Source organism: Paramacrobiotus metropolitanus, unplaced genomic scaffold (assembly GCF_019649055.1).
Source record: "Paramacrobiotus metropolitanus isolate TYO unplaced genomic scaffold, Prichtersi_v1.0 Parri_scaffold0000076, whole genome shotgun sequence".
Taxonomy (NCBI): domain Eukaryota; kingdom Metazoa; phylum Tardigrada; class Eutardigrada; order Parachela; family Macrobiotidae; genus Paramacrobiotus; species Paramacrobiotus metropolitanus.
In genome coordinates this window covers 149,229-167,880 of record NW_026570296.1, presented here as the reverse complement: position 1 = coordinate 167,880, position 18,652 = coordinate 149,229, and the positions used below count along the sequence as shown (strand labels likewise).

Below are 18,652 nucleotides of genomic sequence, written 5' to 3'. Positions count from 1 at the left end.
ATCAACTATAGCTGCAACCGACGTGAAACGGCTAAAATCAGGTATCACGTGAGCGCCTGCACACGGGTAAGATGCAGCAGGGAAAGTGATAAAATTTACTAAAGCGATGGGAAAGAGTTGTCGCTTGCCTCGTACCCAATTCCCAAAACCAACTAGCAAAAGCTTTGTCTGCGAAGTGGCGGAAGCGGAACAGTAGGAATAAACCTCCCTTTGTTGTTGCTTCTTGTTGACATTGGAATTTATCTTCCTTGTGACAAATTTCGACTAATCCAGATTCCAGGTTTCTGTTTAGCTGTGGCGTAATCATCCCGGTCTGTCGCGGAGCTATATATGGCGTTGCAGCATGGACCGTTATTTTTCTATGCTGTGACTACAAAACTCTTACGCCGTGGAGGTGGATTAGCGTTGTCCTGCTAAAAGTAGTAGTTCTGTTTGTTCCTACAGCACTGGTTTCATCCAGTCTTCCACGCTGATTTATTTGCGTTCGTAGTAAGCGGATAGCCAAGTCGAAGATAGCCATGTTGTCGGTAGTACGGTACTTATCAGTGCAATATTCGGCCTGATGGCGGCAATCTTTGCCTGCTTCGTAGCGATCGAAATTGCACAGCTGTCCACTGTTGGGTACTGTGTCGTCGACTCAGGTTGGCACTATTTTTTACAGTGTGCCAAATCCATGCTATACAGCACCGCGCACCGTGCAGGGTTGCACTGAACTGCTTGAACAATATCGCACAATCAACCCGAGCGGTTGAAAGCGAATTTCGTCAAAAAAACGACTGACTGTATTGTTTTCATAATTTTAAATTATTGGTGAGTTTGCATAATTTTTGTCAAAATTATGACACCCGAGATTTTGGGGGATTCCTTCAAATCAGCCCAGTTCTCCCGTGCTCAAGGGGGAATGCCTCAGAATTTTAAGTGTCGTTTGGGCAACCGCTCGTGGTCGTGGATCTTGGGGACGCGAATTTCAAAAATCGGCCTTAACCGTTTTGTTCAGAATTTTACGACCAAATACAACGGTGTATTCAAAGAATTATCTGAAAAAAACTTCAGGAGGAAGTCACTTTTGAAAATTTAACGGGGTTCTTGATAGTAGGCCGTATTTTGGCAACAGTCGCTATCAACCGCCCGGGATGATTGTATGATGCTGTTCCAGCAGTCCATGCACGCTTGCACTGCGCATGGTGCTGTATAGCATGGAATTGGCGCAGTGTAAAAAATGGTACCAACTTGAGTCGACGATACAGTATATGCCTGCAAATCGAATAGCCGGTCCCATCGCATATCTTCTGGAAGCGGCGGAAACCACGTTTTATATGATTTACGCCACGCTCACTTGCTTTATCACGAGTTACTTGCTGTATTACGATAACGTTGGAAACCTCATCCGAGATTTCGACCAGTATGCGGGCAAGCAAAACGTTCCATGTCGTCATCGTCGGGTCAGTCTTGGATGCTGCTTTATGGGAATGCTGACGTTTACCGTGTATTATTGCAGTATGCTGTACACACAGACCATCGGAAGTGATGAAGAACTTATCACGGTTATCACCCATGTGTTTCGCACAAAACCGATCATGATCTCCTACGTGACCTTGACATATTTAATTGGCATGTTCATGTTTTGCGAGATCGGCCTGTTTTCCCATATGCTGACTTTGTTCCTGCGAGTCACAGAAGAACATTTAACTTTTATGCTGGAACTAAAAACAAAGTCGACACCGATTTGTACGCAACAGGCGGGCTCGCTCAGTCCATACCGTTCATCAAAAGCAAGAAGGATACGAGGAACCAACTGTTCGATGGCCTTCAGGAATGTTTCCGCAAGAAAATCGTTTTATGGGTTATCACCATTTTCTTCGTTCTCAACAGCCAAGTCGCCAAATATTTTCTAGCTGACTTTGCAACCACTCGAGATCAGGTAACCTTCATCCTGGCACCGGCTTCCTTCGTATTTGCTTTCAGCGGGCCTTTAGTCTTGATGTTGCGAGTTCAAAACCAGGTAGGCGCTACCGAAATTTTTAGGCAGTCTCTGCACTATATCGAACTTTCTTACGAGTATGATTTTGTACATGAGCTCCACTTTAACTTCAAAAAAATACTGATTATTTTTGTTAAACCTTAAAAACTTGTAAAAACTATGCATTCGTATAATATTTTGTAACCGGCTTGCTGCTAATATTTTGCATTCCAGGCCAAAGGTATCAACTTTTTTACGAGTATGATTACTACAGTACATGGACTGCACTTAATTTAACTTCAAACAAATACTTCTACTGAATATTTTTATTAAACCTTAAAGAATTTCTAATAGCTATACATTCGTGGAAATACTTTGTAGTTTGTAACCTGCTTGCTGCTAATATTTTGCATTCCAGGCCAAAGGTATCAACTTTTTTACGAGTATGATTACTACATGGACTCCACTTAATTTAACTTCAAACAAATACTTCTACTGAATACCTAATTTTGTAGCAGTAGTGTCTGGTTAATACTGTCATAATTGTGAATTTCTTCTACTGAATATTTTTATCAAACCTTAAAGAATTTCTAATAGCTATACATTCGTGGAAATACTTTGTAGTTTGTAACCTGCTTGCTGCTAATATTTTGCGTTCCAGGCCGAAGGTATTACCGCATCTACGCGCAAATTAGAAGAGATCATCGCCGTTCGCAGGGCAAATGATACAGTAAGTTGTAAAGTAATACTTTTCATAAATTTTAGTAGTCACTCATTACGAGACGGGAGCAGGCGGCGACAATGGCACTAACGCAGCAGTTACAAAATTATCATTGTCGTTGCTAGGGAAATACCTAGGAAGGAAATGTTTCAATCAGTGGAATAATTCTTCAAGAATGACACACAGCATTGAATTGATTGATTTAATGTTTCCAAAATTGATTGACAGAGAAGAAATATCGTAAAATGATTCTTGGCAGCGTAGTACAAGTCCAAAAAGTAACTTGTGAATAAAAGTTGTGTTTTTGCCGATTATATTCTTCTGCAACCATCCCGTTTCAGTTTTTGTCATCGGATATATCGACCGGTTTTGAAACATTTCGTTACCGTGATGAACCAAAGATATACGAACCTCTCGATTTCTGTTATACTGTACAGATATGCTCCGTGTTTTCGAGTATCTAAATTTCACAGTAATTCATAACGCATTTAAAAGATTGTCAGTAATATTTTCATGGCTAGCAAACGTAAAGCATACGATGCAGGAACGCAGATTGTCTGGCAAATCTGTGGCTGCCACTTGCATTGCTACGTTCCAAAACTCCCTAGTTTTCGTACTTCTTCAAAAATAACAAAAAAATAACGTCAAAGCAGCAAATTGACTCTTTTTATCACTACACTTTGGTTGTCTGCATTCCTGATACTGGCATTACATTAACTTTAATAATCAAGTGGAAGATTACCATTTTACAGGATGGCGTCAACGAAGGTTTATACGATGCAATACGTAGCGCAGCGGAAGCGGCAGAAAGGGAAGACTTTCGATTCATAGCGATAAGACCCGAAGTTTCTTTGGTAATAAAGGTAAGAAAAACTTTAGACCAAGTAAATAATCCAAGCTTTGGGACTATAAAAAATTGATGAGGTAGTAGTCCTTACATGTTTAATATATTTAAACCATTGCGCGGCGTTCCAGTCCCAGTGTAATATGACAAGACGCGCATGAGGCTTGTGCGAATGTTTATAATTTGAGGTTTGTGCTACCCGAGTATTTACACGTAAATAACAATAATGTTGTTCTATGGCACTGTACATCTGTCCAGTTAACTCGTGCATCTTTTTTATTTCAGCTTTTTCTTGTCATCTTGACCATTTGGGGGCTGGCGTATGATGAAATCAATAGAGTAAAAGATGATGCGGTGATGCAAGACATGCAGCACAGCTTTAACAACCAAACGCAGATAAATAGCAAATCCTCATTGTCATAACCTCGCTGCTGGCGACTCGAGAACTTTTGCACCAGGATACATCATTCATATAATCAGCATCCGTAACAATGCCGAACACTGGTTAGCCTTTGGGCTGGTTTGGGAGCCGGCGTCGGATGGATAGCTCCCGCTCCTTTGTATATGCCACTACTGTCATGTATCAGTCCAAACCTGGTTTGCACCGGCGGGATACGGGTATTATTGGAAGCGCTGTTATTCGCCGCTCCTCCACTCTCCAGTTGCAAATCCGAACTGGTCTGATTGGAAGCATCTGTTTCGCATGCGGAAAGTGCTATAAAAATGAACAAAGTTATAACAGTTATTCTTGTAATTTTGCCGATATGGCTTAGTATTCGCTTGTTCCGTAAACCGTATAAGCAGTAAACTACGTTTATTGCTTATATTTTAGTACGAGTATGGAATATGGATGGCATTACTGTACAAATAAAGGTTTGGCTAATATATATGATATAAAACGCGGAAGTGAGTTTCCTATTTTTGCCCTGAAGTGCGCCAATTTCGCCTGTGTTTGCCGTGTGCGATGTGTTGTACAGTTGTACTTACTTGTCACTTGTCAACGCCACTTACTAGCTATTGTTTTCCGCAGACGACCGCTGCCCGTTTTCCACTATAATAAGGTAGAAGCTATGAAAATTTAGTAATTGTTATGCATCACCGGAACAGATATGGAACTATTATTATGGAAACGTTTCCACTGCTGTGAAATGTTTACATGACTGCAACGAAATAGTATTAATTTCTTATGAGCAGACCTATTACGTCTCCGGAAATAAAAGCAGCTACATCAAATAGCAGCTATATCAGTAAGTATCAAATAGCCACGCAAAGAAAAGCTTCATAATTAAGCAATCTTTGGCATAAATGCCGCATCGTACGATATCCTCAATTTTCCGTGCCTTTCCTCACAGCTGATGACAAAGAGCTTTTTCAGAAGTGTTGCTGTCCAGGTACCAGCGCAATGCGAACAAAGTTAACTTCCGCAAGGATTGCAGCGGTACATAGGCCAAGGGATCGTCCATGTTGTCGGTAAAACGTGAATCTCCTGCTTGCCATTGCCTCAACAACTGCAAATATTCACAAGGATCCAGTGCGTCGGACGGCGCAGAATGCTTATCTAATGCTCTTGCTGGTCAAAATTACTAAAGAACTTGCAAGATGAAATACTACGCAGTGCGTACAACAGCAAATACAGCAAGACAAACAATGTCAGAGAATACTGCAGACATGGTCAAACAAGGAACTGCGCTTCGCTACAAACATGTACTGCACTTGTATAAGTGCTACCCATTACGAATACTCTAACAACTGTACCAAACTGCCTTTCTCAGATCTTCCAATACGTTACTGGTTATTTCCGATACTTATCAAAGAAGATGAAAGCAACGAAAACTAAAGAGAACAAAAAGTAAAGGATGATCGTTAAAATTATTTTTGAACGCTTTAACTGGAGTAGTATTTCCCGCCGTTCGTTTCTACCACACATGTGCAAATATTCTTACACTTCTGTCTTCTTCTGTGTCAGCTTGCGGGTGCCGCCCACTAACGATTCTCCAATACGATGATACATAGTATGAAGCTGTACAAGCTTGTCCCGTAATTTCGATCGTAAAGGTACAGCTAGCGCGAAATTTGCGCTTGAAACGATGGCCACGTCACTACGCTTATCTGATTGCCTAAATCCGCTCCCGCTCGGTGTGGTAATGGACAATAGTTAGATTGTCCATTACCACACCGACAGCTTCTTGGCCAACTTACGCCAGGCAGTTACTGTTATTCTCATTGAATTATATGGCGTGTACCAAGCCACCAGCCAGCCAAATGCATGTTACGTGTTTAAACAGTGTGGCGTGGCGCGCCGTAGTACGGATTTACGCGCAACACGTAAATTTGTAATGTTCGCTGTTCTGATGCGATGGAAATTACGGGAGAAGCTTGTACAAAGATTCCCTGAAGCTGCAAAAGTTGGTTACCTGCAACAAGACTTTCTTCGGGACAGATTGCTTGTCTAGTCGGCTTTCCAGCATTCGGAGGACTTCGTCTCTCATCGGCAGACAATTATCTTCCAATATTGTCCTTGCACTTTGCATTTGTTCGTTTTGATTAGTATTGATGATGTACTTGCCCATGCGTTCGATGGGCGAACTGCCCATAACGCGAACTGATCTAGAATAAACCATGGTATCGAAATCCATATATCGAAACCTGTTATTATAAGGTCCCACAAAAGCTTTCCCGTTGCAGCCACACGATTCCGCATCCACATACACGAGTCCGTTCATGTATACATTATCCAGGACTAATTTGTCACATAAGTCTTTCCAATCCGAACGAAACTGCAGAGTCAGTGATCGGGACCAGCTCAGAACGTCCGGTGCCCAAACGTGCCAATCCGAAATAGTGATTGTTTGCAGTTTAATGCTTTTTGCTTTCAGTAGACCAGTTAGAATAGCGACGGGATTGAAGAGGCGGGAATAATACCAGGCATTTGGCTTGCAATTAACGATGAATATATTGCCTGATAAAATGATTTTTCTAGTAAACTCACTGATATTCTTATCGAAAGCTAAAGCCAGGTCGTCATGCCCGTATGTCTGCAGATCAAATTCCAGTCGCGAGCACGTTGTCAAAATAGTATGCCAGAATTTGCACACTGAGCAGCACTTCACTTGTTCTCGAAATTCCAGAAAGGAAAATATTCGACGAAAGATTTCGACAGGTAAATAATTGTTTGGACATGGCCGATAGCGGTACCGTGGTCTGAATTTGGAAGCCTAATAAAAACAACCAATTTATCAGATTAATTGGTACAACGTATAACGCGATCCTATAGTAGCGATAGTGCGCATGCTACTGCAGCGTACTACAAGATCATTTGTATCTGTATACGCTGTAACGCTGATGTAAAAACGGAATGCGCACGTGACGTATGGGAGCTACACACATCCGTACGTACTCCTAATTACTGTAATTACTGTACGCCTTTCTCCTACGTCACTGCGGTTGTTCATTATCGCTATCTGTGATTCGTCCGTTCTCATCTTGATAGCGATGTATCTCGTGCTCCTAGAAGTCTATATAAGATCGTGCTTCCTGAGTTTAACACGATCGGTCTTGATCACTTAAGACTGGCAACTTGCTTAAAACTTTCTAGTGTTGTGCATGTGATTGTGAGTAAGCGAAGTAAAGCATCTTCTGTGTTATCGACGTTCATAATTAAATACGAATTATCGCGTGGTAATCACGGTATGCTCGTGCTTCGTGGACCCTCATGTGTAACAACCGGAAGTTAGGAGTATTCAGTATAATGGCTTAGGGATTCCTGAAGGTTCGTGTTCCTGATCAGTTTCCGTCCGTTATTACTGCAACAGTTGATTTAAGAGTCTGCTCTACCGACTGGGTCGTGGCTGGGAAGTGGTTAACCTCGTACATTAAACCGTATCGAGTCTTTCTACATGACACCCGTAACTTGCTGGCACTACTGTACAGCAGGCACATTAAAAACCACGTCTCGACCAAACCGCGTTTTAATTCTTTCGGAGTGTTAGGGTATTTGCAGTACGCGGAAGTGCATTAATCTAATCCCAAACGAGCTTTTAAAGTTGCAATGTTGACCTTACCACGCCGGATTTGGAAGAAAGACGCCGCCCACGTCGTTTACTTCCAGCTCTCCTCCAAATCGACAATTCGCAGAACGTAACCCGGTTAGCCATTATCCGAAATACTTCGGTCTGCGAAAACAAGCAATCTTAAAGCATCTTTGTATAGCATATCGACAAACAGCAAGACAGGCCAAAACTAACACTAAAGGAAAAGGTTATAATAACACACAGTCAAAGCGTAGATGGAAATATGATGGTAGGTAGATGGCACCGCCACTACCAAACTCGTGTACGATACATGCACGGGAGTCAGGTTCGTTCCAGCAGTTCTAAACATTTTGTACATTTCTTTACGTCATTCTTTAGCCAGATCTAAACATCGGTATGCAATCGTTAGTGTGCGCAACGTTTCCCTGCGGCGTTTTGGGTAAAATAAACTTTTTTGAAATATTTTAACACCAACAAAAGTGTATAAAACAAGAGCACTTTGCCACGTTTGAGCGTTATTCTTTTGACTGGGTAAACTTAAGGCTCGAAAATGATACCGCCTCCTGCGTTATGCAGTTACTAATGCATATAACACTACTCAGTTGTCCGCATTAACACTTTACAACGTACCAGACTCCAAGACCTCGGCCATCGGGAGTCTTTAGTAGTATACGTAACAAATTCGCTACTAGTAACAGCACTACTGCTGTGGGCAATGAAGATCAGTTTTCCTCTCTCAACCTTTACGAGTATGGTGTCGCTCCGGTGTCCATGCTGACGATTCCACCACTGAAAATCTTGTTGACTTCGCGCCTTGGCAAGAATTAGAATTATCCAATTTAAAGGCAAACGGTGCCGTTTATAATTCTTTCGCGTCAAAGCTGGTCGTTCTCCTAAAGGCATAATGCAATGCTTTCTCACCACTTCCCTTACGCTTTTGCCGTGCCGTTCGGTCTCGACAAAAGCGAAGGTGTAATACGATCCCGCGATTACTTTGGCCGGATACCAACAAAGTGCCTCGTTGTCGGAGCTCCGCCACAAAACCTGTACAGCATCCCCAGAGGCGAAGAGATACTGAGGAATCTTCCCAAAACATCGGGAAAACGGGATTAGCTCAGCATGGTGGCCGGGATATCCGAAATCAATGATAAAGCCTTCCGCAGGGTCCATATCAACGATGAAACCATGACGGAATGATCCATCCTTATCCTGCGCATCCACCGCGCCGTAATGCCATACAGGGTTCACGTAAAACGAGCCGTATTCCAACATACTGTGTGTATTGCTATGTGCTCCTTATGACGTAGTAAACAAAAATGTTGCGGCATATTTCAAAAATTCAGTTGAAGAAGGCACAAGAAATTCACCTAATAATATCAACGCGCTGGCTGAGATAAGTTAAGAATAACGAAGGCTTTTCCCGGATATCCTACGCCGTAGCAAATATCGGCAAACTCGGCGTGACACACTCTGCGTTTATCAAGCATGAGTTGCACTGTTGCCGGTCCCGCATAGTGCTCTCTTCTCCATAGAATATCGATCGCTTCTTTAGCTGCGCACGCTTACGCGTTGTATCAAGTGGTCAAATGCAATATACAGCGCATTCAATCACTGGCACTGCCTACGTCCGCAGAAGTGCATTTCCGCATGCGGCACATAATCGGTAATCCCATTTAGTGTACTTAAGCAGCTTCGAGACCATCGTTCTCGGAAGACAGTCAGAAGCTCGGTAAAATCCCGGCAATCGCGATCCCTCGATCTAATTCTACACACCCGTACCGTTCGAAAGTTACAAGGCACTTTTACGAAACTGCGGAGATGAACATTACAAACGACCAAAACTGAGCGTTTCCGGTGCGTGCAGCAATAAAACCGCCCTGTTTTTCGGGGCGTGTTTAGAAGTTTGCGAAAGTTTCATCCTTTTGTTCTTTATAGTTTGTTGCGAAAAGTCACATCTTCAGCAAAATTTTGATCGGAAAATGAAAACTTTAGACGCGAAAGCCAATTTCCGTGGTGAATGCGTGTATTCTTTTTAAAATACTGTAGACGATGCAAATCCAGCCCACGCTGCTGCTACAACGTTCAGAAAAATGTAACGTGACGTAAAGACACACAATTGTGCGAGTGTTAATAGGAATACAACGGACAAAATGGGCACTGCTGGCAACGCCAAGAGAAAGGTCATGCGCTGAACCTCTGGTTAGATCCTGGCACCAGCAGGGACAACAGCGACGGCCGAACTCTGTTTTCTGAACGGCCGAATGGACGGGATGACCATCATGGCACTCCATAAGAATGATGCCAGTCGAAAGGATAATTTCTCGAGCAGTGTGCAGTCGACCATGTTCCCAGCGATCGACATGGAGAGATCCGTCCGATCGGTTGTGGATAAAGCGTTGTTAATAAGCGTCGCTTTGTTGGCAAAACGATACCGAAGGACGAAGACTAAAAACAAATGGCGTCTCAGAAGCCGTGCATACCAAATAACTGCCCAAACTTATTCTATATTGTGGAGCTGTGAGTAAAGATATGATACACCGATACACGTACCCCGAAAGCAAAACTACCTTCAATTTGGACAAAACCAACTAATTTTACTTACATGCGTCGTTTTACACGGTACCAAGATTTCTGTGAATTTCTTGTCTGCTGATGAAATAACGTTTTCCGTCATCTCCGCAGTCCAGAAACCAGCGCAGCGTCAACAAGGTTAACTTTCGCAAGGTATGGACCGGTAAATTAGCCAACGGATCGTCCTTGTTGTCAGTTAAACGTGCATCTCCTGACTGCCACTGCCTTAACAACTGTAAAAAGTTTTAAAACTGCGATAACCTGTTAACTGTCGTTACTGACCAGCTTAATATGAGCGTGGCATAGCTGTGCAGAGTGCAGACCTATCGGAAGCTGTTCATTCTGTTTCTTTAACTGATTTCTCGTTACCGTTTTTATTTCTTACGTAATTAATGAGGCCTGTGGTCTGCAGCCGCATAGTGATAGGGTTTTTCTCGATTTGTGTAATCGTAGTTATACTCATTCATGTTGCATGCTTTCTCAACCTAAGCAGCTAAACGTTTACCGAACGGTTTTGCAGTATGTACGTATTTGTACAAAATCTATTATTAATTTAAGCATCGGATTACCCGTGACAAGATTTTTCTGGGTACAGAATGCGTTCCTACTCGGCATTGTAGCATTTGCAGAACTCCATCGCTCATCGGTAGGCAGATCTCCTCCAGCCACTGCCTTGCAGCTTGTATTTCCCCGCTGTCACTTGTGGCTACGTTAATCGCGACATTCGACTCCGGACATTCTGCCCAAAATCTCTTCTCATAACTTACAGCTTCCCAGTTAAAGTTTCACGATTCACCATCCACGAACATCAGTCCTTTTACAGGTATATACACGTTTTTCAAGACCAATTTGTGACAAATGTCTCTCCACTCCGATCGAAATTGCAAGGTCAACGAGCTGGACCAGCTCAAGATATCCGGCGCCCAGACGTCCCAGTTACAAATAGTGATTGTCTGTAGCTTGATGTTTTTCGCTTTCAGTAATCCAGTCAGAATAGCGATGGGATCGGTGGAGCGGGAAGCTTGTTGGCCATTACCCGTTAATATTATGTGTCTGGTCGGTAAAAAACAGTGCCGTGCTTTGCGACCGCTTTATTCGACTAGTTGTTTCGAAACACTACCAAATCTATTGGACATTAGTCAGTTTCATTGCAACTGTTCTTAATGTGTCGATAATAATGTCATCTGAAATAGCGATGTGAAGATAGATGTCTAATGTTTCTTTCCTCCTGCATATAAGAGAAAGGCATTTTGTTCCGTCCGCAGTTAAATAAAAACACGCTACGCCGGAAATCGTTTTTTTAAATATTAATTAATGCCTTAATTACCCTGCAAGCTTTCATGTAATATGTTCAGGATCGACCGTGTATGGTTTTACGGCGCTGTTGACGTACAGGACGAAGATGGATCATTCTGCCACGGTCGGATCATCGACATCGACGTCGCGAGAGGCTTTATCATTAATTTCGGGTACCCCAACCATAGTGCCGATCTAATCCCATTACACCGATGTTTCGGGGTAATTTTACGCCGTCCTTTCGCCACAGGAGACATGGTAGAAATGTTGTGGCGGGGTTCAGACAACGAGGTCTTTCGGTGGTACCCGGCCAGAGTTGTCGCGGGATCGACTTACACATTCGCTTTCGTCGAGACACGGCGAAATCGTGAGGGAAGTGATGAGCCGCTGTCGGATCATGCTACCAGGCGAACGACATCCTTTGAGGTTAAAATGATATAACCGTCACACTTCGTCTGCTTCTCGGAAAGTTTCAGTCCTCGCACGGGAGCGAAATAAGGAAGACTTTCTGTGGTGGAATCGTGAGCATGGGAAGGAAGATATACTCGTGAAGGTTGAGAGAGGAAAATGATCTATATTGTAGAGTCGCGCTCTGCGATCTACATATTTGGCATTGTCTATTTCCGGTGCATGCTGACGCATGCACGCTTGTAGAGTCGCGCTCTGCGATCTACATATTTGGCATTGTCTATTTCCGGTGCATGCTGACGCATGCACGCTGTTCTAGAACATTCTGATGTGCAGTAAGAAAGTATATAAGCAGTTCAAGGCTGCTGTTAGACCTTGGGAGTTGCATGAGTTTAGATCTATGTATCAGAAGATCAAGATGAGTAAAGATACCGGTATCCAGTCAGACGCAGACGCTTCGTTTACGTGCAGTAGTTTAGACAGACAGTACAGCACTTCCCCTGACCACTCTGAGCCCTTCACATCTGTAGCCCCCTCCGGAGGATAGAACATCTGGTCAGTAAGAAAAATCGATGAGTAATATTTTTTTTTCTTTCTTCGTCTTCTTCTTTTTCTGTTTTGCTCAGGCTGAGCTACGCATTCAAAGATACGCATTCCGTACCACTGATTACCCTCATAATTGTGGATTGTCTCATTAAGTTTTAATGAGGTTGATTGCTCCGTTGATTTTATTTTTATCGGCCAATTTTGCCGAAAATGTTTCTTGAGTTTTGTTGGCCAATGCTGGTCGTTGTGTTAAACCTCAGAATACTGAGTGCGATTATTGCCCAGTTATGTCTTGGCGGTACGGGTGTTATCATTGGTAATGTCAAGGTTAAATGGCATTTTTTACTGATCTGTTATTACTAGCAGAAAGTCAAAGCTAAATTTTTTTTGTCACTGCATGCGTCTCAGATTTATATCTAAGTCTGATCTGGCGTCTTAGTTATCCGAATCAACCCATGAACTCTTCGCGATTAACAATACCTACCATCTCTTTGCAGCCAGCAGAGTCTCTCTTTACTTCTGTCATCAACTTCATCGAAATCGTCTCTACAAATTTCTCACAAGCAGCTCGGCAAATTCTTGAAATTTTTTTTCTCAACAGAGACTTAATTCTGTGCACCAAACTTGGATGACCTTTCTACGAGGTGCTCATACCCTCGCCTCATCTCATCTCCTCAAGGAAATTTAGCCACGTCGCGGTACAACAGATTTGGAGTCTACACCAGTTGCAATTTTAACTGAAATTCCCTTGCGGATCAGTTTTCCTGTTCGGGAGGTTTTCCTGGTTTTACTCACGAATTGGACTGTCGATTCGGAATGGAATTGATTAATTTTTTTTACTAACTTTACAAAGTATTAATAACAAAATATTGAAAACTAATCAAGATCGAGGACGATCTTCTTTTGAAAGGAGAGCAATGTAGAGTCGCGCTCTGCGATCTACATATTTGGCATTGTCTATTTCCGGTGCATGCTGACGCATGCACGCTTGTAGAGTCGCGCTCTGCGATCTACATATTTGGCATTGTCTATTTCCGGTGCATGCTGACGCATGCACGCTGTTCTAGAACATTCTGATGTGCAGTAAGAAAGTATATAAGCAGTTCAAGGCTGCTGTTAGACCTTGGGAGTTGCATGAGTTTAGATCTATGTATCAGAAGATCAAGATGAGTAAAGATACCGGTATCCAGTCAGACGCAGACGCTTCGTTTACGTGCAGTAGTTTAGACAGACAGTACAGCACTTCCCCTGACCACTCTGAGCCCTTCACAATATTAACTGCTATGACCGTTACGAATGGTTCCCGAGGCAAACGGTACGTACAAAATCAATGCGAAAGCCGACAATTTCGTAGTATTCGTAGTATTGTAATTGCATGAGCGTCACTATCATCTTTAATCCTCAATGCAAATTTCTCCTGTAAGCAAGGAAGTTACAGAACATTAAATCGTAAAAACGCATTCTTACGGCTTAAATGAGCTTAACCTGAGCAGTTCCCGTTACCTTTACTTCATAATGACTTGCGGTTTGAAAACCTTTATTTAACTCTCTGTATATAATTAGCGTAGCTTTGGCATATTATTGTGCCGATCTATCTCACACGAAAATCGGTCCAAGGCAGTATTTTCGATAAGAGCCCACTATGCCGCATAGTGTGCCGCAAAGTATCCGGCACACTACGCGGCTTACTATGCCGCTTAGCGAAATATTTTATCAATTCCGATTGGCTCTCTCACAAGTGCGCCTGCCATGCACTGCCCACTTAAACTTTCGTACGTACAGATCTACAGCGCGCTGCGTGCACCAGCTACTCCAGTCTGCAATGCCCGTGGCAACTGCAACGTCTGCTAAAACTTAGAAACTTTTTGAGTTTTCCTATAAACAAATTAGACACACAGGAGTAGTGGATTTCCCTTTATATCTGCTGTCAATGTTAAAATTACATGGTTTTGTACGACCATCGGGAATTCCTGTCAGTTTGCAATGCTTTACGAGAATCATTGCAATTCTGCTTTGGGACTTCATTTGCTAACAAGTGTGGAACTCGTATCCATCGCTTTATCCTGTTATGATGTAACCTGCAACGTCGCCGTTCGATTTTCAACGGGTAAGGAATCTTTTCTGTAAAAAGGTGTTATTCCCCAGAAAACATCTGCAGTCTGTGATACTGTACTATTGCAGGCAGCGCGTATTTTGATCTCAGAAATTTTCGAACGTTACGTTGTTAATCATACTCCCAATGTTTATACAGCTTCTAATTTGTGCAGAAGCAATCCCCGAAGAGCGGAGCGCGTGGATTTACTGCAGAAGACACGGGAGTTCCTGTTTTTGAAGAACCTCCATGAAACCCAGTGAAATGTTTTCTTAATAGCAAGTGGTTGTGCAAGACTCAAAGTCTGTGTTTCTGTTTCAGCGGTGGTGAAATACGCGCTTTGCTGATCTCAGTTATGTACTTATTATTTTTCTGGAATTCCTGGCTACTTATTTGATTTAATGTTTTGTTTATAACGGATGTGCTATCATAAATTTTCAATAAAAATTCCTTTGACCAAGATATCGCTGCCGCCTCGAATAAAACGTCACGACTGTTTATCAGCGGGCTGAAAACAGCCTTATTAAACCAATACAAACGGGCATGCAAACAGCATTTTGGTTAATTCGACCAATAGGAGCCGCTGCACTGTCCAATGAGCGTTACCTTCGCTCAGCCAATCATAATTGTCAGATTACCGATGGGATGGCTGGCGTGTACTAGCCAATCGGAATCGCGCTAACACGACTCCTGCGGCATAGCGAACGCATAGTAACGTAGTCTCTGACTGCGCTTCGATTTCGCTCAGCGGCATAGCATACTGCATAGAAACGGCATTCTATGCCGCATTCTTTTTTTCATGTGAGTATGATAAAACTACTGGTGCTTAAATTAATTTTGTTTTCGAAGATCGAAGTATTTCGGGCCATGGCTGCACGGCAAGCTGCCGATCGATTAAAAAATGGCAGGACAGCTGGAGAAAAAGGAAGTAGGAAGGACTTCTTTTCCAAATTCTGCGCCTGGTATAAGGTAGCAGAAAACATTGTACTTACCTTTGACTAAATGGCCAAAGCATAAAACGTAACTATCAGTAAGACACTTATTATGCGCCCCTCTCCTGCAGCAATTTAAAAACCGATCGCTTTTTTAGGCTTCCAGATCACCCACAACACGGTACCACTACCAACCGTGTATAAACGATGATCTACCAGTAGACGTCTTTCGGTGTATATTTTTCTTCCTGGAATTTCGGGACCAAGTTAACTGCCGAAGCGTGTGTTGATCCTGGCACGCCATTCAAACCAGCGTTCCCACGTGTTTACGGACGGAATTCAACCTGCAGGAATATGGGAACGACGAGCTGGCTTTCGCTTTCGATAAAGATATCATCCAGTCAATCACTGACTTACGTCGACTGATGAAAGTTTTTCCCGAACCACGCGAGCCTGCTGCAGCAACGATTTACGCGAAGGGTAAAATATCCTACACCGTACTGGTAGCATATATCGGCAGAACAGCATAACTCACTCGCCGTTTATCAGAAAGAGCTGCCGGTCCCGCATAATGCTGTGCATGGTTGCATCCTATCCTCTCGTCCGTAGATTTATCGATCGCTTCCGCGGCTGTAAACGCGGTACTATTTAAGCGTTTATAAAAGCGGTGTAGCACAAACATAATTTTGCCATGTAAACCAACGTGAAATAATGCGAGTGTTCAGTATATATGTTGCAAAATAAATAACAACTTTGTCGGGGTTTCACGAGAATCGGTTACGGCGTTCCGGTGATGATGCGCTTTACGCAGATGATCATGCAGCTGATGTCTACTGACGTGTACTGGCGTCCCTTAGTACACATCGGTACTACTTTACTACTTCTACTCCTACTACTAAGGCCTAGGCTTTACTACAACTTCTACGCGAGTCATGACCGCGACTCCGAGTATCGACTTCTTAGAAATCCCCAGCAGAGAACTTTGACCGCGACTTGCCATTTCGACGTGACCGCGCTTCGATGACGTAGCTCAACCTATTGTTCTAGTGTATTAGTTGACCTGATGTTCTCATTAGTCCACGTGTAGTTGTGCAGCGGTGTGATTAGTCCACGTGTCCTTAGATGTCTCTTATTGGTTAGATTCTAAATCCCTATTGTTCTCAGACCCGTACCTGCGCGTACGAAGAGCCAGCACTTGCGGTGCCAACGGCTATATAAGGCGCTCGTCGCCCACACAAATGTCAAGAGTTGTAATCCCAACAAAAGTAGTCTTGTTACTCGATCTGATTAACTTCAGGCTTTTGCTCTGGTCTTCTCTTTCCAAGTGAGGCTGTTCAAACTGACCTCTGGGTGACCTTTCACCTATCGTCAGGGGTCATTCCTCTACTTCGTCGACGTGCATTATCATCTTCGGATAGTCTCGTGACGTTACAGGTTACCCACTTGATCCCACTTGTTTGCCTTGACCTTTCGGTCCCTTCGATCTTCATGCCCTGTAGCGCCAGGTTGATGGATTTCTCATACGCTTCAGCTACCATCTAGCGTCGGACAGGTAACGTATCACTTCACGCATCCCTCTTGTGTTTTCCTTTCGTGTCTTCTCTTTCAGCAGGCTTTCGGGTTCCGGATCCTCTTCTTCATCCTTGCATATCATCTCATACTTGTACATCAACATCCTTGAACTTTCGCTCCATGAAATACATAAGAAGTTGAGATTAAGAGTCGCTCTATTCCCCCGACTGGTCGTGGTCCGGGAAGTGGTATCGATAACGTCAGACACCATACAACGTCTTTCATTTTCCCTATTGCACAACATGGCGCCCTCCGTGGTTCAAACTTTCCCGATGGAGCAGAAAGTTTAATTTAATTTGATAGTACAATTAAATTGATGGTGCAGGATGGTTGGTGGTCAACTCGAGAGAGCCCACATTTAAGAAAGTCCGTTAGGAGCCACTAGTGTGGTGCAGGAGGTCTGCGTTCCAGTACTGACCTAGGGTAACCGAGTCCCCCGGTTGATTGATGTATAGATTGATTCGCACTTAGCGATATATATTTTGGGTGACAATACGGACTGAGAACAGTATAGGCACTTGAAAACTGTTCGTGTATGCGGCACTTTACGTGTCTATGATTGAAAAAGCACCGTAAGACCATTCGAGGTCAAAATTTCCTTTCATTTTATTTTTCTTTTCTGAACCGGGCAAGCCAGAAAGACTACGTGAATTTGAACGGCAGAACCAACAGGATTAGCTGAGTGGAATTGTAAGTCAAACGTGCGAAAATTCGCAGTGTACTTTTAGCCGTTCTCTAATACTGAATCTTCGTAAAATGTCGAATTTTGGTAAATATGGCGTATCCGAGCTAGCGGAGTAGCCATCGTACTACGATTTTGGAAAATTTTCGGTAATCAACAGAGCAGATATAGCTGTCTCTTGTTGTGTAACGCAGTGTCACTGTTAACTGGAAATCAGTCACAGTGTCGTAACTAGCGGGTAAAATACGAAATAGCAGTTGAAACCTTAAAGGTCAGCTGTAAATACGAGTTGTTTACACATGCTTGAGTGCGTGTTGTAGCAACGAGATTTTCGGACGTGTTGTTTCGGTACCGCGGAAGTTGGTATTGAGTCAGCGTCGTCCTAACGAAACGGTGTTGTCAGGAGTCACAGCTTTGAGTAGCGCACGTGTATCTCTGTCAAGAGCCGTGGGTCATACGAGTTGGTCGATTCGTCAATCAACGGGAACAGTGTAACTTTCACTTTCTGAATCCAGTTGTAATTGGTAAGGTTAGTCGCGGTTGCAGTGCAAACAAAATGTCAGAATCAGCAGATTTAACTGTGAAACGAGATGGCGTTTGGCCATTGAGAAAAATCGAATCAGATAGATTGCAGTCGAAAGCGGTTGAAAGCGAGTTCGATACTCGTTTTCAGTTTCCGAAGAAAGTTCCCCTTGGCTTAATGTATAGGGCAGTAGGGTTAGCTCCGAGTTACTATAGCACTTGGTTCTCGCACGAACGGTCTATCCCGTCAGCTTATTTGAATATGTCAGAAGCAGAGTTTAAAGCAGCGAAAGAATGGGCGACCTTGAATGTCACTGCGTACGAGGCAGAAGTTCAGCAAAGAAAGGAGTCAGGTACTGGTAAGAAATCTCGGGATACCATAGTTATGTCAGATGGGCCGTTAAACGCCTCGGCAATTATTGAGAATTCTGGGAATGCGGTAAGTGAGTCGTTGTTGGACTTGGAAGATAGTTCG

At 43.2% G+C, this 18,652-nt stretch overlaps 2 protein-coding genes and 2 long non-coding RNA genes across 7 annotated transcripts; 3 read left to right on the top strand and 1 right to left on the bottom strand.

Annotated features, from left to right (window-relative positions):
• Positions 1-1,799: 1,799 nt before the first annotated feature.
• Positions 1,800-3,948, top strand: LOC129595290 (uncharacterized). Its single transcript, XM_055492245.1, has 4 exons — positions 1,800-2,002; positions 2,622-2,690; positions 3,434-3,544; positions 3,811-3,948. Exons 1-4 carry the CDS (start codon positions 1,982-1,984, stop codon positions 3,946-3,948), a joined length of 339 nt encoding a protein of 112 aa, XP_055348220.1. The 5' UTR covers positions 1,800-1,981.
• On the bottom strand, positions 3,934-9,010 carry LOC129595287 (uncharacterized). Of its 2 annotated transcripts, none has more exons than XM_055492241.1 (4): positions 8,187-9,010; positions 7,587-7,697; positions 5,940-6,740; positions 3,934-4,240 (listed from the first exon to the last, which is right to left on the bottom strand). In XM_055492241.1, the coding sequence occupies exons 1-4, from the start codon at positions 8,826-8,828 to the stop codon at positions 4,109-4,111; spliced, it is 1,686 nt and encodes a 561-aa protein (XP_055348216.1). In that variant the 5' UTR covers positions 8,829-9,010; the 3' UTR covers positions 3,934-4,108. The 2 variants fall into 2 exon arrangements, with proteins under 2 accessions (XP_055348216.1, XP_055348215.1); XM_055492240.1 differs by lacking the exon at positions 3,934-4,240 and adding an exon at positions 4,673-5,033.
• Positions 9,011-12,007: 2,997 nt separating this feature from the next.
• Positions 12,008-14,659, top strand: LOC129595271 (uncharacterized). 3 transcript variants are annotated; one of them, XR_008691292.1, is made up of 4 exons: positions 12,008-12,386; positions 12,875-13,692; positions 14,160-14,484; positions 14,645-14,659. It is a non-coding gene; the product is annotated as an uncharacterized LOC129595271 (long non-coding RNA). The 3 variants fall into 3 exon arrangements; XR_008691290.1 differs by having other exon boundaries at positions 12,979-14,484; XR_008691291.1 differs by having other exon boundaries at positions 12,875-14,484.
• Positions 14,660-15,317: 658 nt separating this feature from the next.
• LOC129595272 (uncharacterized) lies at positions 15,318-16,625 on the top strand. The gene is made up of 3 exons (XR_008691293.1): positions 15,318-15,438; positions 15,560-15,881; positions 16,213-16,625. It is a non-coding gene; the product is annotated as an uncharacterized LOC129595272 (long non-coding RNA).
• Positions 16,626-18,652: the final 2,027 nt, after the last annotated feature.

Excerpts from the sequence above, each read along its gene's own strand:
- LOC129595290 (XM_055492245.1), top strand. The coding sequence starts at position 1,982 with ATGTTGCGAGTTCAAAACCAG. Across the intron at positions 2,691-3,433 it reads TTCGCAGGGCAAATGATACA|GATGGCGTCAACGAAGGTTT; the intron begins GTAAGTTGTAAA and ends ACCATTTTACAG. Across the intron at positions 3,545-3,810 it reads AAGTTTCTTTGGTAATAAAG|CTTTTTCTTGTCATCTTGAC; the intron begins GTAAGAAAAACT and ends TTTTTATTTCAG.
- LOC129595287 (XM_055492240.1), bottom strand. The coding sequence starts at position 8,828 with ATGTTGGAATACGGCTCGTTTTACGTGAACCCTGTATGGCATTACGGC. Across the intron at positions 7,698-8,186 it reads GGCCGAGGTCTTGGAGTCTG|ACCGAAGTATTTCGGATAAT; the intron begins GTACGTTGTAAA and ends TTGTTTTCGCAG. Across the intron at positions 5,034-5,939 it reads CGAAGAAAGTCTTGTTGCAG|TTGTTGAGGCAATGGCAAGC; the intron begins GTAACCAACTTT and ends GAATATTTGCAG.